The following is an 18,214-nucleotide window of genomic DNA, read 5'->3' on the forward strand; positions in this document are numbered from 1 at the left end:
AACATCACTCCTTACCTCCATCTAGGGATGGCAGAGCTAAGGTCCCCCTACAAGTTAAAACTGGTTCCAACCCTACCAAGGTAAAGCTCCAGGAACTCTTCGCAGAATACACCAGGGACCACTCTACTGAGGGGAAGAATTTATGGATCCGGGGGTAGAACTCCTCCCTCCTACCCTAACTAGGGAGAGCAGGGTTCCAAGACCTCTGTCTCCACAGATTAGACTCACATAATCTGGTTCTTCCACAGGGGAGTCCAGTTCCTCTGTGAACATTAAGAGCAGCCTCAATGAGGAGGATGTCCTTTTGGATGGCCAAAAGATTAGCTTTGGAGAAACAGCTCCTAGCTATAGTAAAGGAGAGAGGACAAATTGGTTTAGCACCCATACATGGTGGCAACAACATATACAGGGTCAGAGAGAATACTGACATCCTAAAAATCCCTAAAGGGATTGTCTCAAAATATGAAGAAGGTGATGACATCACCAAATGGTTCACAGCATTTGAGAGGGCTTGTGCAACCAGAAAGTTAAACAGATCTTATTGGGGAGCTCTCCTTTGGGAACTGTTCACTGGTAAATGTAGGGATAGACTCCCCACACTCTCTGGTAGGGATAACAACACAGAGCTCTGCACCAGCATTCTGTCAGCAGGAGGCCAGGGTGCCTTTAAAAGCACAGTTTTCTATTATCATTGTTTCAGTGCTGCAGCCTATACAGTTATGTTGCCCTTTCCTTATCAGCCCTGCCAAGTATCACGGATGTCAGGTTAATGTAACACATTTTAGTGCTGGTGTACACATGACCGTGCTACAAATGCCATGTCACGCATTATAGGTATTGCTAGATCCTTTTAAGTGCACCGAAGAGCACCGTTGCACCGCTGAATCATGTTTGTGTGTGTTTAATTAGACCTCCAGTGGAGGCGTGTGAACTTGGCCCAGGCAGTGATGGGGCTAGTTGCTTTGGTGATCTTTTTACTTGGTTACAGCTCTTGTATCCTCCATCCTGATACGGAGGGCCTCTTCTGCTGATCAGGCTCTGAAGATAATTGTTCTTGCTCTGCCCCAGCAATGCACATAGAGGGTCTTGTGCAGAGACTGTCTACTGGGCAGAGATCAGCACCCATGATTTTGTCAACAGTAGAGAGTTTCAGCTGTATCATGATCCATTCAGTAAATTATTTTCGATTGTGGGTTATTAGAAATTGTAGTGACTATTGTCATGGAGCTGTAGACCCACCGTATCGTTTTCTATGTGATAATTGTACTGGAGAGTAAACATTTAGAGGTCGTCAGCCCTGCTAGCTCGTCCCTGTAGCCTGAAAGCCCCCCTGTCTCCCACCGGAGCCCATCTTTATACTTATGTATGACAACTGACTTAGGGCCCTTAGTTTTTTTGGTTATTTTTAAACAGATTTTATTGATGTTTAGGTACAAATACATTCATCTTCATAACTGTGCCAATTAGCAACAACCACATACATGTCTTCACTGCAGCCATTGTATTTCATCTAAATATACACTGTTCCAAGGTGGTTAGGTGTACTTCGTCTACTCCCTTATGTATTGCTTGCAGGTCTAGGTGATACCGCTATCAGTTAATAAGCTAACCCCCCCTTCACCTAGAGTAGCCCTAAGTCCATTGCTTGCTCAGAAGATAATAAAACTAGGTTTATTGCTGTGGCGTCTTATTCAATACTCTTACCGTAGGTAGTAACAGTTTCCTAATGTCCCCCCATTCACTCCCTCCTCCCCTTACCCTGCCGCCTCCCCATCCCAACCTATATCCTGTTGTATGTTATTCGTGCAGGCTTGTGTAGAGTTCCGCTGTGCTGCTTGAGGTTTTACTGTCAATAGTCTTGTTGGGTGAGTTCCCCCATGGGCTAGTTCTTACAATAGTCTAGGTGGTGTTCAGACTTAAGGCCCTTTGACCAGATGATCACAGAAATATCCAAAGCTGGAATGTGGCAGTCCTTACTCATACGTTGTGCGGAGGTATGACACACTATCGAGGATCAGTCTGATCGCATGTTTGTGGGGGGAGGAGGTTAGTGATGGAAAGTGATTCATGTTACAAAGAATTCTTATGTATGCATTTGTTTTAGGAGTTTTGAAAAGAGCTGACTAGTGATGGATTGCCACATCGTAGTGGTAAGAACAGTGAGCGGGGTTATTTTTTTGTTTTTATTTAATATGCTGTCTCATACACCTAAGGCAAAAGCCTGGTGCTTGCATAGTGAAAGCACTGAGACAAATATTATTAAAGGCCTGCTGTGCGTTTGGGGAATGCTCTGTGTCTTACGTGAGACAAATACTAATGTACATTTCAGGGGGACTGCAAATATGAGGTGGTGTGTGGTGCATGTTTAGTTGAAAGTCTCGATATTTCAGGAAGTTTCACCCATATATTTGAGGGAAGTATGAGTATTTCAGGACAATGTGATGGCATGTTTGAGGTTCAGCTTGGTGTTGTAATACTAGCATGTGAATGAGAGGGTATTTCTCAGAATTGCTTCCTTTTTACACGTTGTCTTACATTTGGAAGGTACACATACTGGGAAATACAATTGGTAATAACACTTGTACTATACAGTGTTCCCTTAAGTCTCCCAATGAAAATGGTACCTCACCTTTGTAGGTAGGCCTAGTGCCCATGACAGGAAATGGCCCAACACACAGCATGAATGCATCAAGTTTTTCCATGCAAGAAGGACCTGTGTGTTTTGCAAAGTGAGTAGATGGCACCTTGGGAAACCAAGAACACCAGAACATTTCTGAGAACTATACACCTCGGGTAATCCAGGATGGAGTGACTTGCATGGCTCTCAGCAGGTTGTGTCACCCAGAATCCCTTAAAAACCTCAAAATTTGACTAAAAACACTTTTTCCTTACATTTCTGTGATGGAAAGTTTGGGAATCTGCACAGAGCCACACAGTTCCTTCCATCCATCATTCTCCTAAGTCTCCCAATAAAAATGGTACCTTAACATGGATGCATCACATTTTTCCACACAAAACTGACCTGTTCTTTGCAAAGTAGGTAGCTGCGGTTTTTGGGCCCTAGCTCAGCCAGCACCTAGGGAAAACCTGTATGTTTTTGAAAACTAGACACCACTAGGGGAATCCAGGATGGGGTGTCTTGCATGGATCCACAATGCATAAACCTCAAATTTTGACTGAAAAATGCCTTTTCCTTACATTTCTGTGATGGAAACATCCGGAATCCGCAGGAATCCACAAAAATTCCTACCACCCAGCATTGCCATACTTGTGCGGATAAAAACGCTGCACCTCTTGTGTGGCTAAGCCTAGTGCCAGTGATAGGAAGTGAATGGGAGCCCTTGCCTTGGGACTCTTAATGACATCGGTTGGACCCGTTCCAGTTGCTGGCACTAGACGCAACGACACAAGTGGGGCAGCATTTTTATCGGCACCAGTGGGGCAGTGCTGGGTGGTAAGAACTGTGTGGATTCCTGTGGATTCTAGAAGTTTCCATCACAGAAATGTGTGGATAAATGTGTGCGTTTTAGCTAACATTTGAGGTTTGCAAAACATTGTGGATAAGAAAATGGTCTGGGATGGATGTGAAGCACACCATTGTGGAGTCTTGGACATTTGATTCCTCTGGGTGTTGTTTTTACAAATGGGAGCAGGATGGTTTGGCTGTATCCTAGTATCATCCCACCTGCAATGGTGAACAGCTGCACCTTTTCGGCTTGGGTAGGTGCCACCTGGAAAAACCTACCAGACCCAGACAGTTCTGCAAGCTAGGCATCTGGAGAGGAGGGTGTCCCACTTGTGCCAGTAAAAATGTTGCAATACTTGTGAGGTTGGGAATAGTGCCAGCGACAGGAACAGATCCAACCCAGGCTTTGCACCGGGTGGGCGGGAGGCCTATCAGCGAAAAGGTTAATAGGAAACCAGAACTGAATCTTCCTGTACGCTGAAAAAGATAGGACTGTCTGGTATCCCACGTTATGAATCAACTCAAGGGGAAGTGGTAAGCCCATGACATAATTGTCAGGAAGTCCCCTTTCTTGTGTTACTGATAACCTTCACTCATCATTACTTTTTAGCTGAGATACCTTTGACTTGTAGGCAAAATGCGTAAGTTATAATATTAATGTTATTACATAGAATTAAAAGGTATTTTTACTCACCATAAAGTGTCACTAATAATATCACGTCACACATAAGGCTTTGAAATGTTACATATAAGCTGTCACAGAGTCCTTTCCTCAGAATCTGCACGTCGCTGGACAAAAGGCCCACCTCCCGGCGTCACCAACTCAGAAAGCTGTTATAGCATAGAGTTATGGTGAAGCCGGTCGGGGGGAAGGGAATTAGGGAAGTGAATAGCAGGGAGAGAGATCTGAAAAGGAAAGGTTAGCACAATATGCATTTACTCATTCATAGAAACGTAAATCATTTATGGACTCCTGACTAAATGTGTCTCCGAGATATCAGGTGGAGACCTCTTCTGAAATGAGGGCGAAGCCCCCTTGTAAAACACGACCTCAGATTCAAGAGATGGCAAGAACGTTGAACTAAGATTATACACAGAATATCAATCCTGTAACATTGATGTATTCACAACATAAACCTTTGATCATGACTTAGAAAATCTCAAAGACTTAAATATGCTTTTCATATCTTAAGGTATTCAAAGAACAGTGAAAACTCTGATTTGTTTATCTCCAACAATTTTCACATTCATAAGAATAAATGCCCAAAAAGGTTTCACTCATTAAAACCTAAAGCGCCTTACTTAAATAACCCCAGGAAGCGCTTTTACTCAAACAGTCTAAACCACTTAGATTATTGTGCCAAGAACCTTTTCCTCCTGTGAATTGAAGTGCTTTATATCTGGGAACTGAAGCGCCTGGATTATCATGCCAAGAGCATTTTACATCTAGGAACTGAAGCGCCTGAATTATCCAGCCAGAGCCCTTTACATCTGAGAACTGAAGCACCTGAATTATCATGCCAAGAGCGCTTTACATCAGAGAACTGAAGCGCCTGAATTATCATGCCAAGAGCGCTTTACATCTGGGAACTGAAGCGCTTTGAATCACTGTGCCAAAAGAGTGCTTTACATTTGTGAACAGAAACACCTTGAATTACTTGTACACAAAAGTGCGTTACCTCTGTGAACTGAAACGCTTTGAATTACTGAGTCAAAAGAGCGCTTTATCTCTATGAACGGAAACACCTTAAATTACGGTGCACAAAAGCGCGTTACCTCTGTGAACTGAATCGCTTTGAATTACGGAGCCAAAAGAGCACTTTATCCCTGTGAACGAAAACACCTTGAATTACTTGTGCACAAAGCGCGCCATCTCTGTGAACTAAAACGCTTTGAATTACTGAGCCAAAAGAGCACTTTACATTGTGAACGGAAACACCTTGAATTACTTGTGTACAAAGTGCGTTATCTCTGTGAACTGAAGCACTTTGAATTACTGAGCCAAAAGAGCGCCTTATATCTGTGAACTGAAACACCTCGAATTACTGTGCATAAAAGCGCGTTACCTTTTGGAAGTAAAACTTCCTCCAAACGTGGGTTCAGCACGGCCTTACCGCTACGAGTATGACCTACTAGTTTTAGAATGCACCATGGACTTGGGTTAGACGATACTCTGCCATTCATAAACTCTGGAATTCTCCAGAGAAATCTCCATGAGGTCTGGCTGCATCGAAGTCTTCAAAATAGTGAGCAACATGCTTGGGTGTGGCTGGGCTTTATAGGCCTGCCACACCCCAAGATGGCCGCCACCTCTAAAAACATGGGAAATGTAGTCCTTTCATAGGATAGCACTGATAAGTGCAGGTGGTCCGCCAATGCCCTGATCCTGTGGCTACGTGAGTTTTACCACAGGGCAGACGACGCTGATGGCCATTCTTGGAACAAGCGGGGATGACCAGTGGTGCGCATAAATCACTGCAGAGTTGCGCAGTGCCGCAGAGTTGCGCAGTGGAATTTCGGGTGAGACCTAGACCACACCGGGCCTTATTCCTGACATTACACCCCTCGTCCAAGGCCTGGTTTATTAGGATGGAGGAGGTGAAATCATTGCACCAAACTTGCTGCATGGATATGTCTTGCAGGTTCCCAAGAGTCATTTTCCGGTTCGTATCCTTTCCAGGACACCAAGTACCAAAAGGAAGAACCCCTAATTTTAGAGTCTAGAATAGATCGCACCTCATACTCCCAATGACCGTGAGCAGGTTGTGTGACGCTTGAGGGCGAAGCTGGTTTAAGAAGCGACGTGTGAAACACTGGATGAATTTTCAAAGACAACGGTAATTTTAGCTTATATGTTACTGGGTTCACTTGTCGTATTACTTCATAGGGCCCTATGAATTTTGGATGAAACATATTTTTGTTGTTGAATACATACAAAGTTTTTTGTGGACAACCAAGCTCTATCCTTGGTTGTATACTGAGGACCAGGCTGCTGTTTTTTGTCATATTGCATTTTATATTTTTTCTTTGCTTGACAAAGATTTTTTTGTAATTGTGCATGTATATTTTGCATGTGTGTTAACATGTCCTTCACTGCTGGAGTGGTTTGAGTAGATGTAGGTAATGTAACTGGCAAAATATGCGGATGACGTCCTTATAATCCATAGAAAGGAGTTGAGTTTATTGAAGAGTGGTAAGAGTTATTATAAGGCAGTTCTGCAAGCCATAAAAGATTCAGCCAGGTTGTAGGAGACTGTGTTGCATAACATCGTAAATATTGTTTTAGAGTTTGGTTTAGTCTCTCTGTTTGACCATCTGTTTGTGGGTGATAACTAGTAGATAAAGTTGAATCAATTTGTAGAGCCTTCCCCCATTGTTGCCAGAAACGTGCAGAAAATTGTGTCCCTCTATCAGAGAGGATAATTCTTGGAAGTCCGTGAAGTCGAACTACATTTTTTAAGATGATAGTCGCTAAGGTGTCGGAAGCGGGAGTCCTTTACAGGCAATGAAATGTGCATATTTGGTAAGACTGTCTATTACCACTAGAATAGTTGTAAATTGTTTTATTTGCAGAAGATCAGTGATAAAATCCATAGAGATATGTTCCCATGGATGATTGGGAACGGGTAGAGGTATCAATAGACGTTTGGGCTTGCTATGTTCGCTTTTGCATCTTGCACATACTTCACATGATTGTAGCATTTGCTTAAGGTCGTGAATGAATGTAGGCCACCAAAAATATCTTTGCAAGAGTTCTATTGTTTTTTGAGGACCTGGGTGATCTGCCAGAGGATGCTTGTGTAACCAATGAAAAGCTGTTTCTCTTAACTCTTCAGTAGGCAGAAATACTCAAGATTCACATAGAGGTAAGCCTTGTTGAATAGACCTCTTGGTGTCTTGTTGTAACCACTTGTGCCACTTAGTGATATGAAAATGATTACAAATGAGATCGTAAAATTTCTCGGCAGCTACTAAACACAACACTTTTGAAGGTGTTAAAATAGGCATGGGTTTTTGTTTAGTAGGTGTGATTGAAGAATCTTGTCTAGATAATGCATCGGCCTTACGATTATCTATTCCTGGTCTAAAAGTCACTATGAAATCAAATTCTGCAAAGAAGAGCATCCATATTAGTTGTTTTGGAGTTAGTAGCCTGGCCATAAATTGTAAATTTCTATGATCAGAATACACAGTTATGGTGTGTTTCGCTCCCAACAGATAATGTCTCCATTCTTTAAAAGCATTACGAATTGCTAGTAATTCCTTTTCTGCTATTGTGTAATTCTGTTCCGCTTCATTAAATTTTCTTGATGCATATGCTATGGGGTCCAACTATCCAGTTTCTCTATGACGTTGAGACAGGATCGCCCCAACGGCAACATTAGATGCATCAGCTTCCATGGTGAATGGTTCTTTCACATTAGGGTGAGCTAGAATCGGAGAGGTAGTAAAAGCCTTTTTTAAATCTTGAAATGCTTTTTCTGTTTCTTGGGACCAGATGAAGACGGCCTTTTTTCTTAACAACTTGGTGATAGGGGCCACCTATTGAGAGAAGTGATGGATGAAATGTCGAAAAAAATGTGCAAAACCCAAAAAACATTAAATATCACGCACTGATTTTGGTGTGGGCCATTCGGATACAGCTTGAATTTTTCTTTCAGTGATTTGCATGCCGTCAGATGTTAGAATGACTCCTAGAAATTCAACTCCTTTGGTATGGAATTCGCATTTACTTAGCTTGCAAAACAAATTATGTTTTTGTAGAGTTTTTAACACTTTTTTTAACATGTTCTTCATGTATATCTTCAGAGTTTGAATAAATCAAAATATCGTCAATGTAAACGATGACACAAATGTCTACATATTCCCTCAGAACGTCATTCAAGAAATATTGAAAGGCTGCCGGGGCATTACACAGACCAAACGGCATCACTAAATACTCAAAAAGGCCATATTGAGTCTTAAAAGCCGTTTCCCACTCATCTCCCTCTCGAATTCGAACTAGGTGATAAGCACCTCATAAGTCAAGTTTAATATAGATGACGGTGGATTTTACCTGGTCTAATAAGACTGGTATGAGAGGTAGTGGATATTTGTTCTTAACTCTGATCTTATTGATTGCTCTAAAGTCAATACAAGGTCTCAAATCGCCATTTGCTTTAGGTACGAAAAATAGTGGAGAAGCCGCCGGAGATCGTGATGGCCGGATTAGTTTGTTGGCTAAACATTGATCAAGGTATTCTCGTAGGACTTGATTTTCTTTCTCTGATAGTGCATAGATCCTACAATTTGGTATATTGGCACCAGGTACAAGATCGATCTGACAATCATACGGCCTGTGAGGTGGTAATGAACTTGCTTTCTTTTCACTGAAAACATCGGTATATTCAGTATACTGTGGTGGTAAATCAATTTCCTTCTCAACTGCAGTAGCTATGGAGTGTTGAAGATTTCCTTCTTTGTTTCATTTTGATTGAAAACATTTCTTTGCACAAGAAGAAGAAAAACGCAAAACCTGGTTGCACCAGTCTATTCATGGATTATGTTACATTAACCACAGCATTCCTAGGATAAAACCATCTTAAGGTGATTGGATTATATCAAAACAAATTATCTCATAGTGGCTCTGATTCTTCTCATCTTCACAAATCATTTGTATTTGTGAGGTCTGGTTAGTAACGGGGCCTCCTGCCAACTCACTTCCATCAACTGCATACACGACTTCTGGAACCTTTTTCTTGACACTGGGTATATGCAGGTCTAGTGCAGTTTGTTAGTCCACAAAATTTCCTGTTGCCCCTGAATCAATTAGAACTTGGGGGTTATTTTGACCTCGGCGGTCTTTTGTCAGTGGTGGTGGTTTTCCGCTCGGCGTATTATGACTGTTGGCAGCCCTCCGTCCTTTTTCGGATGGAGAGCTGCCAACAGCCGTACTGGCGGTCGGCGGGGAAGTGGAGGTTGCTCCACCTTCACTGCCACGTCAACAGAACACTGCCCACCGAATCACGTCCTGTAATTCAGCGTGGCGGTGTTCTGTTGACAGTGTGGTGTCGGTTGAGCAGCCCCCATGGATCCTGTCCCCTCCCGGAGGATCAACAGACCAGGTGAGTTGATCGTCTGTTAGGGGAGGGGGGTGGGGGGGTGCTGTGTGTTGTGTGCGTGCATGCATGGGGGTGTGTGTATGTAGAGAGGGTGTGTGGGTGCGTGAATGCTTGCGGGGGTGTTGTGTGTTTGGGAATGAGTGCGTGTATGTCTGTAGGTATGTCTGTATGGATGTGTGCGTGTATGTCTGAATGTGGATGTGCGTGTCTGACTGTGTGTGTGGCTGTTGGCATGTATGTCGGTGTGTGTGCGTGTATGTGTGTTGGTGGTGCCTGCGTGCATGTCGGGTGTGTATGAGTAATGTGATGCTGGGGTTAGGGGTGGGGAGGAGGGTCCTGCCACCTTTGGGGGGTTGGCAGGGGTGGTGGGGGGTGTAGGGGAGGGAGTCGGGGTGGGGGATGGGGGAGACCCCTATCAGTGAAAGGGAAGGAATTCCCTGGCACTGATTGTGCTTACTGCCATGGATTTCATGGCAGTTCCAAACCGCATGAAATCCATGGCGGTCAGCCGGGTCCAAATACCGCCGGCGGTATAGTGACGACCGCCGGGCTGGAGGCCCAGGTCTCCAGCCCAGCGGGCGGAACGGAGAAGCGGCGGATGACCATGGCGGTAACCGCTATGGTCATAATTGCAAAAATGTGACCGCCAGCCTGTTGGCGGTCTTACCGCCGCTTCTCCGCCGTCCGCCAGGGTCTTAATGACCCCCTATATGTCTTTTTCCCCGCACAGTCATTTGTACTAAGAAATATTTGACGTCACGATTTGTGCAAGAGCACACTGAAGGGATTGTCAATTTGCCCAAGAGGTCCCCTTAAATTTTTCTTGGGCACTTTAGTTTTCCTGTGAATTTTCTAAAACAACTGCTATCTTTTTCTTTGTCACAACTGTTAGATCAGTCTTGCCTTTGGGTTTCCTTTGGCACTCTCTTATGAAATTACCCTTTTTTCCACAGTACAAACACTGACCATTTTTTTGTTGCATGTCTTTTTCCTCTTTGGTCAGTGGTGGACGAACAGTTCTGATATCCATCGATTCTATCATAGAATCTGAAGACAATTGGAAATGTCTGGATCTTTCCATTCGCCAATTTGTTTTTTCCAATTTTTTCCTTGCTCTTTTTCTTTCAGAAAGTCTGTGATCTATCCGTAAGGTTGGATGAATCAAATCAGTACAAGTTTCTGGTTGTGGTTCAACTTGGGCCAGTACATCTTTTATTTAGTCTTTTAGCCCCTGATAAAATACTGCTGACATTTTTTCCTCAGGCCAAGCAGTTTCCACTACTAACCAGTTGAAGTTGGACAAGTACGTTATCAGGTCTTTAGTTCCTTGACGTAATTCTAATAACTCTTTGTCTGCAGTCATAGTGATTGCGCATCTGTCAAAAACTTTTATGAATTCTTCTACAAAGAAACGCGAGTTGTATAAAAGAGGACAGTCTAATCGGGCTGATGGCACTGCCCAAGTAGCTGCATCACCATTCAGGTATGATATAAGGAATGCAATTATAGATTGTGCATCCGGAAATGCACTAGGCCAACATGTAAAATGTAATTCCACCTGTGTGAAAAGAATTTGAACCTTACTGGGGTCCCCAGAAAACCTCTCTGGTGCAGCTAAAGGAATCTGTGTCGACACATTCACAGCTATGTTAGTGGATGCAGGAGGCGTGGGACGAGACTCAGATTCAGAACAATCTACTTTACACTGTAACTGAGTTACTTTATTCACTAAATCAGCTGTAACATTTTTAGAATCTGTCAAATCCCTATACATCTGAGTTACTACTTGAATAAGGGTATCTAGGGTGGCCATTTTGCGCAGCTCCCGTACAGACCAAGAGGAAAGTATAAAACTTGTGGGCTCACTATTCTGTCACGGGGTCCTTTCCTCGGGATCTGCATGTTGCTGGACAAAAGGCCCACCTCCAGGCGTCACCAACTCAGAAAGCTATTATAGCACAGAGTTATGGTGAAGCCAGACGGGTGGAAGGTAATTAGGGAAGGGAACAGCAGGGAGAGAGATCTGAAAAGGAAAGGTTAGAACAATATGCATTTACGCATTTATAGAAATGTAAATCATTTATGGACTCCTGACTAAATGTGTCTCCGAGATATCAAGTGGAGACCTCTTCTGAAATGAGGGTGAAGCCCCCTTGTAAAACACGACCTCAGATTCAAGAGATGGCAAGAATGTTGAACTATGATTATACACAGAATATCAATCCTGTAACACTTATGTATTCACAACATAAACCTTTGATCATAACTTAAATATGCTTTTCATATCTTAAGTTATTCAAAGAAGACATGAAGTGTGGAGTGGTGGAAGGAAGAGACACTAGGTGTAATCCAGAAGAGACATCCTTGGAATTCAGCAAAGCCTGCAATTTCTCTTAAGTAAAACGTTGTACCCTTGCACTTACTATTATTATAACAAAATGTTTTTGTTGCCTACGTTAGTGGTGAAAGAGGGCACCAGACTCCTAAGAAAAAGTTTAAGCAGCTGCACTTACTTTTATTTATTTATTTCTATTTATTATGTGCTTATTTTATTTTTATTTTTACAAATCAAGCACTGTCTACAATGCATTACTGTATAATGTTGGAAATATATAAAAGAGATTAAAGTGGCCATTTCTTTGTGCAAGGTGGGTCATTAAAGTAGTGTTATTGGTGAATCATGGACCTTTGTCCCCAAAGTCTGCGGTAGCTATTACTGCTACCTTATTTACCTCAGTGATCATGCAGGAAGGAGGGTTTAATCGTGGGCTACTTTAATGGCAGGAAACATCATTCTCACAGGAACAGTATTCTTATTCTTTTTCTAATGTGTAATTATTGCCTGAGTTCTAGATGTATTAATCCTCTCATATCTATTCCCTAAGGTACTGGTACCAATGCTTGTTATATGGAAGAACTGCGGCACATTGATCTGGTGGAAGGTGATGAGGGGAGAATGTGCATTAACACCGAATGGGGAGCATTTGGAGATGACGGTTTGTTAGAGGATATCAGGACTGAATTTGATAGAGAGATTGATCGTGGTTCTCCAAATCCTGGAAAACAGCTGTGAGTAACCATATGAAATTCATTTGTCACTGTTCTATTTTTCCTGATTTGCACTTTAACCTCTTTCCTGCTATACACAAGATTAGTGTCCACAGTTTTGTGGACCAAGGCTCAAGCTCCAGCTGCTATTACTCCGTGCCCCCCGTCTGGTGGGAATGAAACTACATTGTGTGGTGGACGTTTCTTCCCAATGTCTGGTATTATCTTTTGCATCACTGGAGTAGCCTCCTCCTCACTGCTGGGCTGAACCATTAAAAGCAGATGAAATCACATTCTTTGTTGTCAATGGTGGGACTGGAAAAAGTGATCAATACTGTCAGACCCTGGCTTTCACACATGTTAATGCTCAAATTTAGGTGTCTGAAAGACACTGGGAGAAATAGTGGGTGAAGTACTCCAGCTTCACCTGTCACCTCCTGTCTATAAACCTCAGGCCTGCATGGTGAGAACAATAAATTAAAGTTTAGTTACTATTTTCAATCATTTCACTTCCTATGCCCACTTTTGTGCCCTTGTATTTCATACTGGGGCTAGAAGGGAAATGGGAGTGGAGTCCTAGTCCATCCCGCCAAGTTTCCTTCTCTGCCTCAGCAAGCAGTCAGGTGTAGAAGTAAGAGGCAGGCAAAGTATATGTTACATCTTCTATCTGGCCCTCCTTTGGCCAAATCAGTTCGTGAGTGCTCAGATTTGTGATTTGGTTGGTAATTGAGATGATGTGGCTGTTTATGTCCCCCCAGAATAAATCCCCTCTCACTCTTCGTGCCACCATTTCTTCACACCTAGTTATCAAGTTATGGTTTTCATGGTAGTGTAGCGAGTTATGGTTTATGTTGTGGACCATAAATGATTAATTTCTTTTTGAGTTTTACTTTTGAACCATAACGTTATTTAACAGTTTTTTTCAGTGACTTTTGTAGGTTCTTTACCAAGATGAACGTTAAAGAGTTTGTACTACCTAAGAATTTATCTTGAAAAGAATGTTAGTGATTGTATGCAGGGCCACCACCTACATGTGTAGACCCTATTGTTTATAGACTGGCTATGCACCATTGCTGCTGGACATATAGGCAGGCATGCATCTGGACTCTGCATCCCACCATGTTTATGTTCATTTCACTTCATGCAAAGACATACCTTTTATTTTAACAGTGATTCTTTTTTTGTGTGAGTGTTCATTTAAAAGGAATTTCAGTGGATAAACACAAGACCATCCCTATAGTGTCCAGCCCCCTTGATGCATGGCCTTGCATAGTAGGGAGCAGATAGAAGGCCTGGACTGCGGCCAGAACAAGCTCTCAGTTTGCTCCTGCTTGGTAATCTAGATCCGTGGTTCCCAACCTGTGGTCTGGGGACCCCTGTGACTCCGCGAAGCCTCCTCAAGGGTTCGGCAACTGCTTAGAAAATGAAATAATCTTAATAGATTGGGTCCCCAGCTTTCAGTAATGACTCAGTGGGGGGTCCCCAGATTCCAATAATTAATCAGTGGGGGTCCCTAGTTTCCACTAATGATAAAGCGGGGTCCAGAGAAGTCAAAAGATTGGGAACCACTGATCTAAATAGTTTATTTTAGAATGTTGTGCATGTGGAGCAGTGAGATCCACCTAAAAATTATTTAGTTAGGCCAGAACCATAAAATATTTGAATGCCTGTGGCTTCCATCATAACATGTTTGTTATAATAACAAACAGAGACCTAAGACCTGTTCATTGTGCAAAACATTTTAGATTCAATAATTAAGCTCAGCTGGAAGCCAGAGTTCTTGTATATTCCAATGCTTATCGGACATTTCAACTTCAAAGCACTACATTTTTTCTGAATGAGGCTAGTATTTTTGTATTATATTTATCACGTTTTCGGTCAGTTAAAACCATTACACGAAGAAAGAAGAGAAAAAGAAAAGGAAGGAAAAGAAAAAAAGAAAAGAAAAAAACAACAAAGGCCAGAGAATCATAGAGTACAGGAATAAAATTGATTTGAGTTAAAATGTTTCAGCTGAATTATGGAGTGCTACGACGTTGCTTGCATGCTGATTGTGCGCGTTTGTGTCGCTTGTTCAGTCTCTTGAAGAAGGCTCCCTAATTTATCCAAGAATTTAGCCAGTCTGTAGCTGAGCTGTATGTTGTCCCCTTTAAAGCCTGCCAATATCGCCGGTCTTCACCTACACAGCCCCCTTTTGAAGCCAAACTGGTTGTAGGAGCCTGTTACGATCTGCTGTAATGCTTTTGCATAGGCATATCTGATGGATCAGCGTTTCCGGAGCCAGCTCACATAGTCAACAGGTGTCCGTCATGTTGGCCCTCGTCCACTTAGGAAGGGGGGCATGTGTTGGAAGGAAGCCCATTCGGTATTTCATAAAGGCTGCTTTAGTCCACGGATCAACTGCTGCTCCCAGATATAACTGTGGGATTAGAGCGCCATATGATGACAGAATCAGCCAGGCATGGTTTTGTTTCGATAAAGCCTCTTTGTCCTGAAGATGTGAGAGAGACTTGACACTTGCTTTCATTGCACGTTTGACAAGCTGATGCGAGCTGAGTTGGAGTAGTTGATCTAGCAGGCCCAATGTTGTCAAGGAGGACTTGAGGTAGAGATGGAAGGTGGGAGTTGGATCCGAAGTCATTTCCACCCAAATAAGAGAGCTTAGTGAGCCTTCTTTTGCTACCGTAAGCTTATGGCTTAGGTTGATAAATGCCCATTTCCTTGCTAGAGACTGCCAGCCAGGCCAAATTCTAGGCGAACTTGGGCCGGTGAGACATAATTTGGTAAGCTGAACAACCTCTTGAAAAGCTTAGTGATCATTTTGTCTAAGTGGTCGTTGCCGCAGCCTCTTAGAACTTCGCTGCCATATGTAATTCTTGGTAATAATTTGGCTTGGATAACTTTTAATAGCAGCAGATAGGTTGAAGAGACAGTTGCTTTTTTAACGCTGTTGAATGCGAATGCAAGCAAGATGGATTTCCGACTGAGGGACTCCAGGTGGGGTTTGAAGGAGCCATTGCTGTCAAGAAGAACCCCTAGATATTTATATTCGTGAACTGTTTCAACCTCATTGTTACCCAAGTACCACTGATATCTCAGCCGCCCAGTTGTCTTAAAGGGCATGATTTTTTATTTATTCAAATTAATGAGGAGAACATTTTTTCCAGAGAATTCAGCGGTTGTGTTAAGTAGCCTCTGCAGGCCTATTCTAGTGTGACTAAAAAGGATGAGATCATCAACGTACATCAAGCTTATCATGGCAGTTTGCCCCAGCCTTGATGAGTGTGAGTTCACCTTGTCCAGTTCCACCGGTAGGTCAGCCAAAAATAAATTGAAGAGAAGGGGTGCAAGTACACATCCCTTGAGCAGACCCTGTAGAGTGGGAATTTTCCTGGAAAGGTGCTTCCCACTACCCAATTTGACCCTCACCCAGGTGTCTGTGTGGAGAAGGACTGTTGCTTTCGACAACTGGGAGGGATGGCCCAACTTGAGAGTTTAAACCAGAGTTTCCCTCTTTCTACTCGATCAAATGCAGCTTTCTGATGGATACAACTACCTGTGTATTCCTCACCTAATGAATTCTCCCCCATGCGTAGCATTCGACGGAAACTTCTCTCTCTAGCTCTGCACGTCGGCGAGGATGTCACAATTGCCCGACTCCACGTGGCTCCGTGTGACTTCATCGTGGCAATAAGAGGTCCTTGCCACCTTGCTGACGTCAGTTCCCTTTTTAGCCTTCGATAACGGTTACTTTTCTGTTACCTGTATCATTAGCTCTTCGGAAGGGATACTTTGTGTATTTCCATGATGTCGGCTCCAAAGAAGTCGGGTTTCAAGCCCTGCAGGGAATGTGGAGGTCGCATGTCTGTGACTGATCCACACAACGATTGTCTTTGGTGCCTCAGTTCCGATCACGACGTCCAAGAATGCGGATCCTGCCAGAAGATGAATCCGAAGGCATTGAAGGAACGTGAGGCGAAGCTATTCTTGGCGAGGTCCAAGAAGGAGAGGAAGCGGTACCATTGGTCCTCTTCTGGAAAATCGTCCCATAAGAAGCGAAGTCATCGTGATTCCTGATGTCGGTCCAGAAGTCGGTCGGCGTCGAGGTCTCCTTCGTCCCGGCATCGCAAGTCTTGGGAAATGAGTCCGACGGTGTCCCCTCGACCTGCGACACCGCAGACATCCCCGGCGCCGTCAGTCTTTGAAGTTGTGGAGCCTCAAAGTCATCTGGCTTCGCCGGTGCATCCAGAACCTAAAGAGTCCAGCCCGGTGCCGGCTCTGGCTCCTCAGAGTTATCCTTCGTTCCCGGCTCCAGGTATGGATCCAGCGGCATTCCTTAATGCCATGTTTGAAATTTTTCAAAATATGGCTCCGGGAGGTGGTGCGCCGGCTAGCCCCACTGGTCCCCTGGCTTTCAATCTCGGGGTTCCGGCTCCTCATAAGCCGACGCCGTTTATACTATTTTGTTCGGCTGGAGACCCAGGTCAGGTCCCTATGCCAACAGCGCAGCGCTCAACGTCGAGGGAGAGACCTTCGACACCGGTGTCGGAGGTGATGGAGCAGAGAGGTCGGATGCAGGTGCCTTATCCATGGTGCCGATGGATCCATTTGCGGCGTCGGGTGGTTCCAGAGAACCTATCATGACTCCTTCCCGGCGCCATTCACCGACATCGCTGCGCTCCATGTCGACGCCGGGGCTTGAGGCCAAATTGAGGTCACTTCGATAGGCCCTTAGACTTTTAGAGGAGAGGGAATATCAACAGCAATTCCTCGAAGAAGGGGAGATCACTGATCCCCAGGGTGACTTCCCTGGGTTGGACACAGCAAGTGGTCTTGACACCTCTCCAGAGTACGACCTGGCCTCCCCGGGTGAATATACAGAGGAGGCAGCCTCTTACCACTCTGTAATTAGGAAGGCCGCAGCATTTCTGGATCTTCCCTTACTGACAGCGCAGGTGAAGACCAACCTATTGACTGAGGTTTTGCATCCTGCTACAGCCATGGCGGATCCTCTTCTACTATTTAATGAGGCCCTGATGGATCTGATCGAAAAGGTTTGGAAGAAACCAGTCACCTCTTCGGCTGTTAGTAGGTCGGTGGCCAGGCGTTATAGATCTGCGCCTGGGGACCCGGAGTTTTTGTCCAAACACCCTTCACCAGAGAGCTTGGTGGTACAGGCATCCTGCTCTTTGAGGTCGGCCCCTGGTTCGTTTCCGGGAGTACCATTGGACTGGGAATCCAAGCGGATGGACCAATCGGCCAGGAAGGTGTTTTCATTTTGCAGCATGACTCTAAAATCTGCCAATGCGTCTTGTATTCTGGGCAGGTATATCCATGCTATAATGGATGTGACGAAGACTGTTCTTCCAGACATGCCCCAGGACTTGCGTGGTCTTCTTTTGGACGATCAGGCGGCGGCTACGCAAGTTATTCAGACAGGGCTGGATACCACGGACTCTATTGCAAGAGCCATGGGAACTTCCGTTGCCTCCAGACGGCATGCGTGGTTACGCACTTCCGGATTTTCGTCTGATGTCCAGTCTACGTTACTGGATCTGCCTTTTGATGGGGCAAAACTGTTTGGTTCAAAAGCGGACTC

The 18,214-nt window shown here is 44.0% G+C and overlaps 1 protein-coding gene across 1 annotated transcript in view; it reads left to right on the forward strand.

Moving 5' to 3' along the window:
• Positions 1–18,214, forward strand: part of HK1 (hexokinase 1) — a 1,372,133-nt gene that overhangs the window by 497,177 nt on the left and 856,742 nt on the right. Inside the window, exon 7 of the mRNA XM_069240524.1 lies at positions 12,453–12,636. Within this exon, the coding sequence (XP_069096625.1) occupies positions 12,453–12,636 (184 nt within the window). The remainder of the gene's footprint in view (positions 1–12,452; positions 12,637–18,214) is intronic.

Source organism: Pleurodeles waltl, chromosome 6 (assembly GCF_031143425.1).
Source record: "Pleurodeles waltl isolate 20211129_DDA chromosome 6, aPleWal1.hap1.20221129, whole genome shotgun sequence".
In the NCBI taxonomy this organism is placed as follows: Eukaryota; Metazoa; Chordata; class Amphibia; order Caudata; family Salamandridae; genus Pleurodeles; species Pleurodeles waltl.